Source organism: Polyodon spathula, chromosome 39 (genome assembly GCF_017654505.1).
Source record: "Polyodon spathula isolate WHYD16114869_AA chromosome 39, ASM1765450v1, whole genome shotgun sequence".
Lineage (NCBI taxonomy): Eukaryota > Metazoa > Chordata > Actinopteri > Acipenseriformes > Polyodontidae > Polyodon > Polyodon spathula.
Window position 1 is genome coordinate 4122332 of NC_054572.1, and position 15582 is coordinate 4137913.

The following is a 15582-nucleotide window of genomic DNA, read 5'->3' on the forward strand; positions in this document are numbered from 1 at the left end:
TGAATTCAGATTAAACAGAGGTTATGCCAGTGGGCATCACAGAATCAACTAAAAGGAAATGTGGGATTACATGAGCTGGACCCTTGCAGTCTCTCATCAAAACTTAAACAGAAATTAAGAGTTTGGGGTCATCTTTGATCCTGATCTATCATTTAAGACTCATATTGGGGAAGATACTAAAGTATCTTTTATGCCATTTGAGAAATATAGGCAAACTGAGACCAATTATTTCCGTATCTGATGCTGACATTTCATCTAGAATTGTACTTTTTTCTGGTTTCCCAAAACATGTGGTATTCCGATTGTAGGTTGTTCAGAATACCGCCACTAGAATTCTGACTAAAACCAGGAAAAGTGAACATATTACCCATGTTTTGGCCTTTTTACACGGGCTCCCTGTGAGGCATAGAACTGATTTTAAGATTTTGCTGCTAAGGCCCTGAATGGATTAGCACCACATTATTTGCAGGAGTTACTGACCCTGTATCTTCCAAACCGCACTCTGCGATCACAGGATGCGGGGCTGCTGGTTATTCCGAGGGTCAACAAAAGCAGCATGGGAGGAGGGAGGGCTTTTTCTTGTAGAGCTCCGAAATCATGGGATGCTCTGCCTTCGTTTGCCAGGGAAGCAGGGACCGTTACACTTTTCAAGTCAAGACTAAAAATGCACTTTTATAAAATGGCTTTTTTTTAATTTTGTTATCTTAGTGGGTATTAATGTAACTTTAAATTTGCTGCTTTTGTATTATGTGTATACTGTTATTTAAATGGTCTGAGTGTGGCAGCTGTATGTGTGACATGCTATACAAATGCATTGTGGTTTGTTCTTTTTTCTGCTCTATACTGTACAGTGCTTTGCGATACTTTTGTATAAAACGCGCAATATAAATGCAATAAATAAATACAATTACACCCGAACATTTAGGATCACGTCATCTGTATCAGACACGGTGTCTCTTTAAAAAAAAAAGATAACACGCAACCTGTTTTCACATGAACCCGGAAAAAGGAAGTCAAATAAAGAAAAGATGTTTAGCAGTTAATTAGCACTTGTGTGTGAAGGAGAACTCCAGCGTTGAAACGTAAATTCGCGTTGTGCTTTGGAATAAGCAGGTCGCTAAAGCAGGCATGTGAAACGAACTGATAATTGATAGGCATTGCCAGTAATGCCCGGTTCGCAGAAGTGACAGCTCGTCTCACGTTGTGAGTTGGTGAAATCTGCAAATCGAAGCATCCGTAATGCCTGCCTGTGTGCTGTTTGAAACACTGTGATGCTGAACAGTTAGAAAGGGAGCTTTTGCTAAGTCTGCAGTGACTGGGTGTACAGATCTAATTATAGTAATATCTAATAAACAGTTTGTTATTTTTCAATGTTAGGGGCGAGAATGAGGGTTCAATGGCAGGCAACCAAACACCTCTTCCTGTTTGGGTGAGTAGCGTGTGTGTGTGTTTTATTGATCGTTTTGTAATGTAAGTGTTCGACATTAACTTTAGTTAATTAATTAGTACATCAATTAATTTGTAATTGTTTATTTAAGGCTTTGACCAGAAGGACATCAGTTTAGCTTTTAACATGCACTTTTTTTTAAAAAAAATAAAGCTGGTTAGTTTGACGATACAAATATCCCTGCAATCCACTGACACTTATATACGTATTTTTTGCAGTGAAATGAATCAACGTTGACAACCAAATGGCATCAAATAATAAAGACTCAATAACCTGGTATCAGAAAAAGGTGATTGTGAAGTTTCTGTTCCCATTGCATGGACTGTTTGATCTTTGTGTGTGTGTGTTTTAGAAAAGCTGCTTAATATATAACATTGCATAAAGAACCCTGTTACTTAAGGACTTTACAAATGAGGTGCCCTGGGGCAGGAAGCCTTGTGTGATGAAAACATTGGAGGGTGTGTGCATTGTCTTGCTAGAGCACCTGGTCAGAATACACAGGTCCAGAATAAAATGAACAAACCACAATACATTTGTATAACATGTCACACATACAACTGCCACAGTCAGGCCATTTAAATAACAGATTTAAATAACACTGTATGCATAATAATACAAAAGCTGCAATTTGAGTTACATTAAAACCCACTAAGATAAGAAAGCCATTTGATAAAAGTGTGTTTTTAGTCTTGACTTGAAAACTGTAATGGTCCCAACGAAGGCAGAGCATCCCATAATTTCGGCGCTGTACAAGAAAAAGCCCTGCCTCCTCCCGTGTTGCTTTTGTTGACCCTTGGAATAACCAGCAGCCCCACATCCTGTGATCTCAGAGTGCGGTTTGGAAGATACAGGGTCAGTAACTCTTGCTATGCGCTGCTGAAGGATTTAGTTTCATTTTCAGCATTACAACATGCTTGTGGTCTAGACTTATAGTCCATTTCTACAACTGAAGCCATTGGAAAAGATCTTCAAACAGTTTAATTGAGTTTGGGATTAGTTCAAGCGACATGCAGTGCAGTGCAGGGCTTAACACTCATGTTTCTAGATCAAGCCCTGATCTTTAGCACTTCTGTTTCAGATTGGCGCTTATGACCAACAGATATGGGAGAGAACCATAGAGCCGCAAAGTGTGATCAAGGTAAAGACAGTTTCCGTCATCTCATTGGTTATTTAAACACACAGGAGCATAGTCTTGAGGTGATGTCAGTGTAGGTGCTTCATCATTGTTCTGAATCTGCTCGGGTTACAGAACTCTATTGGGCTATAATGTGTTGTTTGTAGCCTCAAGGCAGCACAATGTTGTGTTAGATGTCATTAATAAAACATACTGTGATTGTGTAAAGTGGTCAAAACATGCTTTAGTATATGAACAACAATGTGATTGCTGCGACTTGAACAAAACCTAGATTATTTATTTATTTTTTCACTTTGAAATTGAGGAGGCACTGTCTCCCTTGCCTCTTCTGATCTGGGTATATATGGAGTCTGTCTCTGTCTGCCTGCTTGCCTGTCTGTCTGTCTGTCAGTCAGCACCTGCTAGTGATCTTGTTTGTTGCTTCTGTCCTTCTTAGGGTTTTAGAAACAAACCAAAAAAGACAGTCTGCTTAAAACCTGACCTGATTGATGTTGACTTGGTTAGAGGTGAGTACAGAGAGCTCAAGCTCAAAGCTCAAAGAATGATTTTTTCTTTAAGCAATTAAAAAATATACTGCTTGTTATTTGTACAAGTCAAGAAGAGTGATGGAATTTATTTAGCCCATTCTTCATTCTGTTTCCCAAGGCTCCGCATTTGGAAAGGCCAAGCCGGAGCGTCCCTGGACCGCACTGACCAGGAAAGGGATCGTGAGGGTGCTGTTCTTCCCCTTCTTCTTCCACTGGTGGATACAGGTCACCTCAAAGCACATCTTCACATGGCTCCTTGTACTTTACATCCTGGAAGGTAAGGCTTCTGCCAATACTGGTTTGCACTGTCTAACTGTTCTCTCATCATCACACACAACTTGCATAGATGTGATGGGAGCATGTGACAATACCACTGGCTTGATCCACTCTGCTGAGTGAGTACAATGTGACCTCTCCTTTTTCCTTTTCAGTTGTGGCTGTTCTGCTTTACATGCAGGCTCCTCTAGCAAACACCAGCGAGCTCCTTGGACCCATGTTCCTTATGCTTCTTCTGGGAACAGTCCACTGCCAGATAGTGTCCACCCAGTCCTTCAAAACTCCACGGACCAGCGGAGCCAGGCGGAGAAGGTGGGAGCGTGATCAAATAATGATAATTACATCAAAGTCTTGTATCTGTGTTTAGCTTTTAAGTACATTTTCAACCCTCTCCTGATCATTGTGCATCCATACCTTTTTTGAGTTTTCAAATGCTAGGATCCCTAGTTTTTCTCCTCTGCTACCTGTGGTGTAACTTACGCCACACCCCTTAATGCAGTGCCTCTTTGTGTTGCTTCTCAGGAAGCTGCGGAAGTCTGCGAGCGGGGATGCCTTCAGGGAAGCGGGGGGCTCCAGTGGTGCTGGTAGAAAGCACCGTGGAGGAGGCCCTGCTGAAGTGGCCTCACCGATCAGTGGTTTCTGCAGAGACTCCAGGGCCTGGTTCTTTTCAAATGGGTGCGTCCATTCTCCTTGCTAACGCTGCACGCGCCTGGCTTCAGAGCTATAACTGTCGTCTTCCCTTAGTGCATATTGCGTGTTTGAGTAGGAGTGTTGCAAATCGGGTGTAAAAAAAAAAAAAGCATAACAAATGCTTATGTTAACATTGCCCTGAAGAAAGTTAATTTAATACTCAGGCTTGTTCTTTAGGAATTGGATTTGGTGTTCTGTTGATTCAGCTATCAAGTGACCCGGCTGAATGGGTTTCTTTGGATTGTATCTTTTTTAAATGTTTGTATCTGTTTCATTTGTCCGAATATAGGACAAGGGCAGGAAAGAATTCTGATAAAACAGAAACTGATGATAGCCTGGGCTCTCAAGTGAGCATCAAGTCTGACCTGAAGGAGAGGAAGCTGGGAGAGAACAAGAGGCTTTCCACTAGAGAGAAGAGCCAGGTAAGACTGCTAACTAGAGCAACTCAGTCAGTGCTTTGGATATTGAGGCCGGAGCTTTCGTTGAGCCCCACACAGTCTGTTGAGAAAACCCTTATTGAAACTGTTTGGAATAAGGATGAACAAGAAATAAATCCTGAATTATAACAAGCTCTGATTGGAATTCACTACAGGGGACTAATCAGGGTCTGTATTTTACCTAGGAGGAGCCAGAGCGTATCTATTACAAAACCCTTTGGGTTTGAGGCTCCTTGTCATTTCAGAACAGCTGCTGTGTGAATGATTGAACACAGCCTTCCCATATTTGTCATGGTAACAGTGTTGTAATGACGGCTGCATTGCAGGGTGGTTCGAGGGGAGCCGTCACTGGTGCCTCTGATGAGCTGTCCAGTGAGGAGGACAGCGAGGCCAAGGCCCAGATGTCCCTGTTGAGGCGCAGTGTGGAAGGAGCCTCGGCTGACGGCTTCTTGAGGAGCAGGACTCCACGTACAAGTCAGGCCTGCCAGGTGCAGCATCTGCTCATGCCAATTGCAGCTTCTCAACTTGGAATGAAAGCCAGCCGTTACCCCATACAATCTCACCACTGTTTATGTATGTATGTATGTTTGTATGTGTTGGGTGGCGTCAACGTTATATAGGGTGAGACAAAACTTTCACGCTGTGGGAGCATGCATTGTGCTTGTGTAGGTGTTAGAGGCCCCAGTGATTAGTACAAGGTGGTCTCCTGGGGCTGGTTGTACTAAAGGGATGTGCTCCTGGATCCAGGCTCTGATCCTGCTCCTGTGATTAAAGGGATGTGCTCCTGGATCCAGGCTCCGATCCTGCTCCTGTGATGTATTGAGTTGTACTAAAGGGATGTGCTCCTGGATCCAGGCTCTGATCCTGCTCCTGTGATTAAAGGGATGTGCTCCTGGATCCAGGCTCCGATCCTGCTCCTTGTGATTAAAGGGATGTGCTCCTGGATCCAGGCTCCGATCCTGCTCCTGTGATTAAAGGGATGTGCTCCTGGATCCAGGCTCTGATCCTGCTCCTGTGATTAAAGGGATGTGCTCCTGGATCCAGGCTCTGATCCTGCTCCTGTGATTAAAGGGATGTGCTCCTGGATCCAGGCTCTGATCCTGCTCCTGTGATTAAAGGGATGTGCTCCTGGATCCAGGCTCTGATCCTGCTCCTGTGATTAAAGGGATGTGCTCCTGGATCCAGGCTCTGATCCTGCTCCTGTGATTAAAGGGATGTGCTCCTGGATCCAGGCTCTGATCCTGCTCCTGTGATTAAAGGGATGTGCTCCTGGATCCAGGCTCCTGATCCTGCTCCCTGCTCCTGTGATTAAAGGGATGCGCTCCTGGATCCAGGCTCCGATCCTGCTCCTGTGATTAAAGGGATACGCTCCTGGATCCAGGCTCCGATCCTGCTCTTGTGATTAAAGGGATGTGCTCCTGGATCCAGGCTCCGATCCTGCTCCTTGTGATTAAAGGGATGTGCTCCTGGATCCAGGCTCTGATCCTGCTCCTGTGATTAAAGGGATGTGCTCCTGGATCCAGGCTCCGATCCTGCTCCTGTGATTAAAGGGATGTGCTCCTGGATCCAGGCTCCGATCCTGCTCCTGTGTGATTAAAGGGATGCGCTCCTGGATCCAGGCTCCGATCCTGCTCCTGTGATTAAAGGGATACGCTCCTGGATCCAGGCTCCGATCCTGCTCTTGTGATTAAAGGGATGTGCTCCTGGATCCAGGCTCCGATCCTGCTCCTGTGATTAAAGGGATATGCTCCTGGATCCAGGCTCTGATCCTGCTCTGTGATGTGATTAAAGGGATGCGCTCCTGGATCCAGGCTCTGATCCTGCTCCTGTGATTAAAGGGATGTGCTCCTGGATCCAGGCTCCGATCCTGCTCCTGTGATGTATTGAGTTGTACTAAAGGGATGTGCTCCTGGATCCAGGCTCTGATCCTGCTCCTGTGATTAAAGGGATGTGCTCCTGGATCCAGGCTCTGATCCTGCTCCTGTGATGTATTGAGTTGTACTAAAGGGATGTGCTCCTGGATCCAGGCTCCGATCCTGCTCCTGTGATTAAAGGGATGTGCTCCTGGATCCAGGCTCTGATCCTGCTCCTGTGATTAAAGGGATGCGCTCCTGGATCCAGGCTCCGATCCTGCTCCTGTGATTAAAGGGATACGCTCCTGGATCCAGGCTCCGATCCTGCTCTTGTGATTAAAGGGATGTGCTTCTGGATCCAGGCTCCGATCCTGCTCCTGTGATTAAAGGGATATGCTCCTGGATCCAGGCTCTGATCCTGCTCCTGTGATGTGATTAAAGGGATGCGCTCCTGGATCCAGGCTCCGATCCTGCTCCTGTGATTAAAGGGATGCGCTCCTGGATCCAGGCTCCGATCCTGCTCCTGTGATGTATTGAGTTGTACTAAAGGGATGCGCTCCTGGATCCAGGCTCTGATCCTGCTCCTGTGATTAAAGGGATGCGCTCCTGGATCCAGGCTCCGATCCTGCTCCTGTGATGTATTGAGTTGTACTAAAGGGATGTGCTCCTGGATCCAGGCTCTGATCCTGCTCCTGTGATTAAAGGGATGCGCTCCTGGATCCAGGCTCCGATCCTGCTCCTGTGATGTATTGAGTTCTACTAAAGGGATGTGCTCCTGGATCCAGGCTCTGATCCTGCTCCTGTGATTAAAGGGATGCGCTCCTCAATCCAGGCTTCAATCCTGCTCCTGTGATGTATTGAGTTGTACTAAAGGGATGTGCTCCTGGATCCAGGCTCTGATCCTGCTCCTGTGATTAAAGGGATGCGCTCCTTGATCCAGGCTCCGATCCTGCTCCTGTGATTAAAGGGATGTGCTCCTGGATCCAGGCTCCGATCCTGCTCCTGTGATGTATTGAGTTGTACTAAAGGGATGCGCTCCAATCTGCTCTCCTGGAATTGTAAACCATTGTCTTTTAATTTACGAACTGCCTTTGATTTATTTGCCACAAAATCTGTCATATTATGGTCACTTATTAGTGGTTATCTTACTTGTAAGTTGTGTATCCTTGCTTCATTGTTTGTCAATACCAAATCTAGACATGAACTGTATCTAGTCGGGGCGTTTCCCATCTTGCACTATCACTCCCATGTCTGAACGGTTGTCTGGGGTCACGTGGTCCCAGTTTATTTGGGAAGTTGGTCTCCCATGATAGGATGCTGTTGTGTGATTCAGCGGCCCCTAATACACAAATAAATTTGCATAACAAAATTACTACCGGTACATATTACAGTATGTGTTGACAAATTGTTATCCTTTTATTGATTTTTAAAGAATGGTAATTGTTTACTTAAATCCTAGAAATCATTCTAAATGTATCTATCAGTTAGCGTGTATATTAAGAAGAGCTACAACGATTTCATCCCAAACTTTACTTTTGCCAGCGGAGATTTGAGGCTTTTGAATTGTCATGTTAAAAGGTGCTCTCCAAACGCTAGAGCGCGTGTGGCATAATGCAGATTTAACGAGAGGTATGAGATTTGCCCTGAAAATATATTTCTAGAAAAATCGAGGTTTTCTCACAATTTAAGTACTTAAGATAAATCCAGTTGTGATATTGGTATAAAAAAAGGGTGTTTTTAAAAAGTACTTTCAGCTTTCATCCCCTTAAAAGATGCAGATGTAGCTTGAGCCTCGAACCGCAGTGTTTAGATGGTAGTGTTATCAGCAGCAAGCCTCTGTGCGTTCCCGACTGTTTACAGGTAAGAACGCCACTTCATTAGCACTACTGTGTTAATGTGTTTTAAGCAGTATATTATGCTAATGTCTGCTATTGTAATTGTTTATTTTAATTGGTTATTTATTAAAAGTTTTTAATGTCTGCTATTGATATATCACGCTCCTGGAGTTGGCTCCCCATTTTTACTGTCTCACTGTGTATGCCTTCGCTGCAATATACATAGGCACTTCGAATTTCTCTTCGTTTTATTTCGTACTGCACATCACAACAATACACAGAACTATTAAAAACCAAGCCTTCATATCGTACTGTTATCATATACACACGTATTGCACAATAACGCCAAACAAATTAAATACCTACTGCTGAAGAGGTGTTCACTTGTGGCAGCAATGCACTAGCAAAAGCCACAGGACAGTGACGTCAGCTCCCTAGCAAAGCCCCCGGTGCTGGGAATGGATTATTTCAATGCAACAGGTTTGTGCATTTGAGAAAGGAGAGGAAATCCCGTGAAATCAATTGGAGACTGAAGCTGATGATGAGAAGCAATTACCCTCCTCAGTACTAATTAAAACGCTGTACTGTATTTGTTAAGCTATTTGTTTTCTATCGGTCTCTCTGTATATCGCGCCCCTCGATATATTGTGGATTTATATTGGACCCTCGCTATGTCAAGTGGGTGGTGTAATTTGAAATCAGTAATATATCTTGTTTTAATGTGGTATAATTGTGTAAAGTATTTTGTTTTTATTGATGTCTATTTATTTGTACAAGGCGACATTGTTTTTCTATATACAGTATATACAAAACAAGTTGAAAAGAATATGAAAAGTTAAACTGCACAGTTAGACACCTCAGTGCAATGACATACTAAATAACACAGAGCTACGGTGAGTTCCAAATTTAAAACTTTTTTTTTTTCTTGTTACAAAAATGTAAATGTTTTGGATACAGTAACCTGGATTTGCATTGTTTCGAGTGCAATTGTGCAAGACGTGTGCATTCTCCTCTATCTCTGTTCAAATGTTTTGCTATTTCTTCGTGACACTGCTGTGGGATCTCAGTCATGTTCGCTTCTCATTGGTCAGTTTCAGTAGTTACAGTGTGTGTGCAGCTTCAGGATCGGATCAAGATCTGAGCTGAAGAGCCTGATCCAGATTCGCGTAATGCAGCACTTTCTCATCATCCTGCTCCAGTGATACCAGATCCGGTCCCGTTTTTAGATCTCATTAGTACAACTGGCCCCTGAGTTTAATTTCTATTTTTCATGAGTGCCTCACAGCACCAGGGTCCTGGGTTAAATTCCAGCCTGGGGGTGTGTCTATGTGGAGTTTACATGTTCTCCCCGTGTCTGCGTGGGTTTCCTCCCACAGTCCAAAGACGTTCAGGTTGATTGGTCATTCTAATTTGCCCTGTGTGTGAGTGTGTATGTGTGTGTGTGCTGCCCTGCGATTGACTGGCATCCCGTCCTGGGTGTAGTCCCGCCTTGCGCCCCGTGTCTGCCGGGTTAGGGTCTGGCTCCCCGCGACCCTGTAAAGGATTACGCTGGGTTAATGATAATGGATGGACGGTTGCAAGTACACATGATCGGGGCGTCCTGGTAAGCTGGCTGTAGCCATGTGTTTCCCACAGATGAGACCAATTCAGTGCAGGTTATAATTTGTTTATTTGGAATGATTTCATGCTGTGATAGTTTAGTCAGTGCTACAGTGTCACCTCAGATTGAGACAGTAATCAAGAAGCTGTTTCACACTTCTCTGCAGGAGAAATCAAGAGCTCCCAGATGGGGTCCAGTGGAGTCTGACAGCCCTGCTGACTTGGAACAGGACCCTGCAGTGCACAGCCTGGTTTGTCTCTGTGGCTACATAGAATCAACCTCCGCTGCTGACATTTGAATCATTCACTGTGTAAAACTGAACTCAAGTAGTGGTCTCAGCTATTGCCTTCACTTATTGATGAACGTTTTGGTAAAAAGTAAATGCAATTGTTTTATGTAAGAAGCATATTTAACATTATGTTGTATTTCGGATGAACAAGAGGTTTGTTTATCTTCACCACTTGCGTATAACTGCCCTAATAAAACTCAAGACATACAGTATGTAGTGTTGCCTATAGGTATTAACAGCTTGTGGTTTTAGATGTTCGATCACCCATTGGGATCTCCTGTTATGTTGAAGTAGAGGGTGCCCATGCAGTGTGTGTGCTGCTCTCAATCACCCATTGGGATCTCCTGTTATGTTGAAGTAGAGGGTGCCCATGCAGTGTGTGTGCTGCTCTCAATCACCCATTGGGATCTCCTGTTATGTTGAAGTAGAGGGTGCCCATGCAGTGTGTGTGCTGCTCTCAATCACCCATTGGGATCTCCTGTTATGTTGAAGTAGAGGGTGCCCATGCAGTGTGTGTGCTGCTCTCAATCACCCATTGGGATCTCCTGTTATGTTGAAGTAGAGGGTGCCCATGCGGTGGGTGTTGATGACGTGTTTCTGCGCAGGAGTACCGGTCCGGTATGATCGGCAGTTCCCACAGTGCATCCCAGCTCGACTCGGAGAGCTCGCACCAGGGATCGGAGACAGACGACACGCTGTGGGAGGAGCTGCTCCACGGGCCGCAGTGTCTGTCCTCCTACTCCAGTGGCAGCGAGGGAGAGGGAGAGCAGAGCCTACCTTCCACCAGCAGGAGAGGCTCCAAGGAGAATGTCTTCCAGCAGGTATGCCAGATCTCTCTCACACACTCACATGCACAGAGGAGTGACTTTGCAAGTCAAACAGCAACAATTAGCATTGATTGATAATGCTAGAAATCAGTCGCTGTTTGTTTTATTTCAGATTTTTTTTTTTAACAGAACCCCTTATTCTGGCTGCAGAACCGCAGCCCCTCCTCCGAGAGAGTGAGCTCCATTATTTGGGAAGGGAGTGAGTGTAAGAAAGCAGACCTGTCTGTGCTGGAGATCACTGGGATCATCATGAATAGGGTAAGTGTCTTTGGGCATCACATTGGGAGTAGCCAGTTATAAAATGCACTATAACCCTCACATACATTTATTTATTTTATTAAAAATGTTATATAGCACCACTTGCCAATTGGCATCAGAGCAAAGGCAAAAAACATTAAGATCGTTTAACATATAGTACCATATGATAACACAGTACATCATGAATATACAAACACACAGTACAGTACAATGTAAATATATTGCACAAGAGTCTACACTTTCAAATCATGTACTAGATTATTGAAACCATTCCAGCTCCCTGAAGGTACACACATATTCTTTGATAAAGCAAAGTTGTTAATTGTTTTCTAAACTTAAAATGGCTAGAAGAGGTTCTGATTTCCACTGGCAACAAATTCCATAAAGAAGCTGCTGTGGCCTGACAGGAGCAGCCTCCGGAATTCTCTCAGGGACTAGGAGCCAGTGTAGATCCCTCAGAGCAGCAGCGATGTGGGATCGAGTCCCAGACACAAGGAGAGCTGCCATGCTTTCAGTCCTCTGAATTATGTTAAGCTGGACCACAGGAAGGCCTGAATAAACAGAGTTGCAGTTGTCCAGCTTAGTGTTTGCACAACTGTCCGAAAAAGGGAACCTGGCAAAATTGGTTCAGATGTGTGCTGAAGTATTTTACTTGTGGTGCATTGCTTTTGAATTTGTATATACTGGTGATGTTTAACTGGGAATTGTAATATGGTCCTGAGCAAAGGTTGTTTATTCCAGTGCCCTTGCCTGGTTTCCTTCAAGCAGTGTGCTGTTTATTTTAGGCTCACAGGAGTGAAAGAAAACTCAGGAAGTTTGAGGAAACTTGTAGTCCTATAATTTTAGTACACTTTAAATCTGAATAATGTTTAGTTATACTGCAACATATTCTTTCTTGAAGGCTGACTTTGTTGTACCAGGACACTGGTTTCTGTTCTCCTGTCTGCTGTGTTGTTGTGTGTCCTGTAGGTCAGTGAGTTTGAGCAGTTGATAGGATATCTGATTTCTGTTCTCCTGTGTGCTTTGTTGTTGTGTGTCCTGCAGGTCAGTGAGTTTGAGCAGGGGAAGGGATACCAGATGTTGGGGAACATAATGACGGGGGTCCTGGCTTTGCTTCCCTTCCTTTTCCACATCGCCCGCCACCTGGACAAACTGACGTCTCTATCGGCCGCGGAGCTGCTGTCTGTGTCCTGCGGAGCGAGCCCTGATAAACGAGGCTGCCTCCTGTGCTTTATTAACTTCATCGAGCGCCTGTGCTTGACCTGGCTCTTCTTTTTCATGATGCGCGTGGCTGAGAGAACCTATAAGCAGGTGACTACTGGACCTTAATGTATCTCTTTTTTTTTGTTTTTGGATTCAGTTTCTTTTATCTGTACTTGAGAGTAACGTAGCTGTTGTCATAAAATGTGTATTGTCTTCTAGATTTAAATTAACCAAACAGCTGTTGTTATTTATTTATTTATTTTCATCCCACAGCGTTTTCTTTCTGCCAAACTCTTTAGTCATCTGACATCCGCTCGAAAGGCCAAGAAGTTGGAGATCCCTCATTTTCGACTGAAGAAGGTGAAGAACATTCAAATCTGGCTGTCTCTCCGCTCATACCTAAAGGTAACCAAGTCACCTCATTGACTACGTCATCTCCCTCTGGAAAGCTACAATCATTCAAAAGTCCCTAATATTGCGAATGTAGCATCTCAGTATGTACAAACCTGAGAAAGTATGTATTGCTGTAAGTGCTGTACTTCTCACCAGTCCCATTTTGGATGTTGCCCTTCATCAGTTTGAGTTGGGCCAGGACTTGGTGTGCCAGCAGTGTTGGGACCCCACTCTCTGAACAGACTGGTTCTGTTTGGATGAGATGGTTTTGTTTGGATTGTGATGGTTTTGTTTGGATTGTGATGGTTTTGTTTGGATGGTGATGGTACTGTTTGGATTGTGATGGTTCTGTTTGGATGGTGATGGTACTGTTTGGATTGTGATGGTTTTGTTTGGATGGTGATGGTACTGTTTGGATTGTGATGGTTTTGTTTGGATGGTGATGGTACTGTTTGGATTGTGATGGTTTTGTTTGGATGGTGATGGTTCTGTTTGGATTGTGATGGTTTTGTTTGGATGGTGATGGTTCTGTTTGGATTGTGATGGTTCTGTTTGGATTGTGATGGTTCTGTTTGGATGAGATGGTTCTGTTTGGATTGTGATGGTTCTGTTTGGATTGTGATGGTACTGTTTGGATTGTGATGGTTTTGTTTGGATGGTGATGGTTTTGTTTGGATTGTGATGATTCTGTTTTTTTTACCCACAGAGGCGAGGACCCCAGCGCTCTGTTGATGTAATCGTGTCCTCTATTTTCCTCTTGGCTCTTTCCATTGCTTTCATCTGCTGTACTCAGGTATGGAAAACCACCAATGTTTTAGACACACAAATATAAATCAAACTTCACAGGAAGAACTAGCTTGCTGCAAAAGAAAGGGTATGAAGAGGCTGCCCATTTAGATTGATTAAAGCTTTTATTATTATTATTATTATTATTATTATTATTATTATTATTATTATTATTATTATTATTATTATTATTTATCTGTTAAGAACCACCAGATGGCAGTGTAAAGTAGAGCGAATGGAGCATTGCAAAATGACTGTGTAGAGGAAGCAAACACTAAGGAGTGTAAATGCATGCATGCACCTTCATTGTACTTGTATGCAGTTCCATATAATGACTTGTCTTTGTGGACTGTGTAATACAGTGTTATAAATAAAGTAAAAGGAGAGAGAGCCAGCGTATGAGAGAAGGAATGAGTGATGAGTGACTGTCTTGCATGAGCTGAATCGGGTGTCTCTGTAATCTTGGCAGCTTCTTCATGGTCACGACACCTTCCTTGATTACATCTACAACTGGGAGCTGCTTACCTGGGGAGGCGCCCTCATCACCTTCCTGCTGCGTCTAGCCACCCTGGGATCAGAAACCAATAAGAAATACAGCAACGTGTCTGTACTGCTGACTGAACAGGTACCGCTGCGCCGCACAGCTGCAGTGATTCACGCAATCGGCAAGCGCTCCTCTTCATTCACCCACAGGGCACAGCTCATTGCATAATCGTTCTGACAACTCAGCTTTGTGATGATCAAAATGAAGCAAAAAGATTATTCGCCTTTGGGTGAGAGGCCTCCGAGCACTCTGTTCTTTTGTGTCCGGCCCCTAATAATGAGAATGAGCTCACTAAACCTCGAGTGGTTTTGTCTGCTAATTGTAATAGATGCCAACCCTGTGTACTGTAGGTTGTGTAGTTTTTCCAGTCTTGCTAAGTAGCTTTGTAGCCACCCTGTGAAATCTCATATTGAGTGTGTTTTAATATATTAGGCTTTTATTTTATTTTTTTTTATTTCATTTTTTTTTTACCATAGATTAATTTATACCTTAAGATGGAGAAGAAACCCAACAAGAAGGATCAGCTGTATGTAGTGAACAACGTTCTGAAACTAGCTACAAAACTCATGAAAGTAAGAAAACTAAACCTGGTCTAAAACTGAGTGAGTGGACTGAAACTTGTGCTACCCAACACTGCACCCCAGACAAGGACAGACCTGGGGGCCGGCCGCAGCATCCTACCACATGCTAAACTACTTGCTTTCGAGTTACCCTATGTATTCAGAAGCATCTAATATATTAATAGGCATGTGTACTGTACAAGCATTGCAGAGAAGTATGTTTGATGTATGAACACAGGCGTACAGCTTTGTTCTTTGTTTTGTCAAGCTCATGCATCATTGTCATGGTTTTCTTAGCAGGCTGGAGCCAGAACTACATTATGATTCTATTGTTCTTTTACTGTTTAATGCCACCAGGGCATAGCTGGTAAATGAGGAATTTGAAATCTCGATTGGATTTCCTTTAGGGTAATAGAAAAGAAAACGCCTTCCAGATTTATGATTATACGGCTTATAAACACTAGCAACCTTTTTGTGTTGAACATCTTTTTGTTGTTTGCTTTCAGTCTGGAACATTAAGCAGCAGTTATGCAGCACCCAGGAGTGAACAAATACCAGAAAGCATGTTTATCTTGTAAAATCTACATGTCCTGGACAGGAGCAGGGCTAGTGGATATGTAGAGTTGACAGGTTCATGTTTACCCTTTTTAAATGTTTGCACACGGGGGCTGTGATCCGAGTGCTGCGAGGTGGGAAGGTGTATAATGTGTCCTTGTTTGCAGGAGCTGGATACCCCCTTCAGGCTGTATGGACTGACGGTGAACCCTCTCATCTATAACATCACCCGTGTGGTTATTCTGTCCGCAGTGTCGGGGGTTATAAGCGAGCTGCTTGGGTTTAACATCAGAGTGAGTAAAATCCTCTCCAAGCCAAGGAGTAAAGTCAGACTAATGGGCATAAAATGAATGGTCCAGGTCTGTTG

General features: G+C 43.8%; 1 protein-coding gene across 2 annotated transcripts in view; it reads left to right on the forward strand.

Annotated features, from left to right (window-relative positions):
* Positions 1-991: 991 nt before the first annotated feature.
* Positions 992-15582, forward strand: part of LOC121304745 (protein PHTF1-like) — a 17241-nt gene continuing 2650 nt past the window's right edge. Inside the window, exons 1-18 of one of the 2 annotated variants that reach the window (XM_041236121.1) lie at positions 992-1429; positions 1666-1736; positions 2526-2585; positions 3019-3088; positions 3228-3386; positions 3541-3697; positions 3908-4060; positions 4365-4497; positions 4839-5000; positions 9967-10050; positions 10695-10910; positions 11046-11174; positions 12219-12485; positions 12651-12782; positions 13477-13563; positions 14026-14181; positions 14577-14672; positions 15383-15508. In XM_041236121.1, the coding sequence (XP_041092055.1) occupies positions 1692-1736; positions 2526-2585; positions 3019-3088; positions 3228-3386; positions 3541-3697; positions 3908-4060; positions 4365-4497; positions 4839-5000; positions 9967-10050; positions 10695-10910; positions 11046-11174; positions 12219-12485; positions 12651-12782; positions 13477-13563; positions 14026-14181; positions 14577-14672; positions 15383-15508 (2232 nt within the window). In that variant the 5' untranslated portion in view covers positions 992-1429; positions 1666-1691. The remainder of the gene's footprint in view (positions 1430-1665; positions 1737-2525; positions 2586-3018; positions 3089-3227; positions 3387-3540; positions 3698-3907; positions 4061-4364; positions 4498-4838; positions 5001-9966; positions 10051-10694; positions 10911-11045; positions 11175-12218; positions 12486-12650; positions 12783-13476; positions 13564-14025; positions 14182-14576; positions 14673-15382; positions 15509-15582) is intronic. The other variant, XM_041236122.1, reaches the window with a different exon arrangement.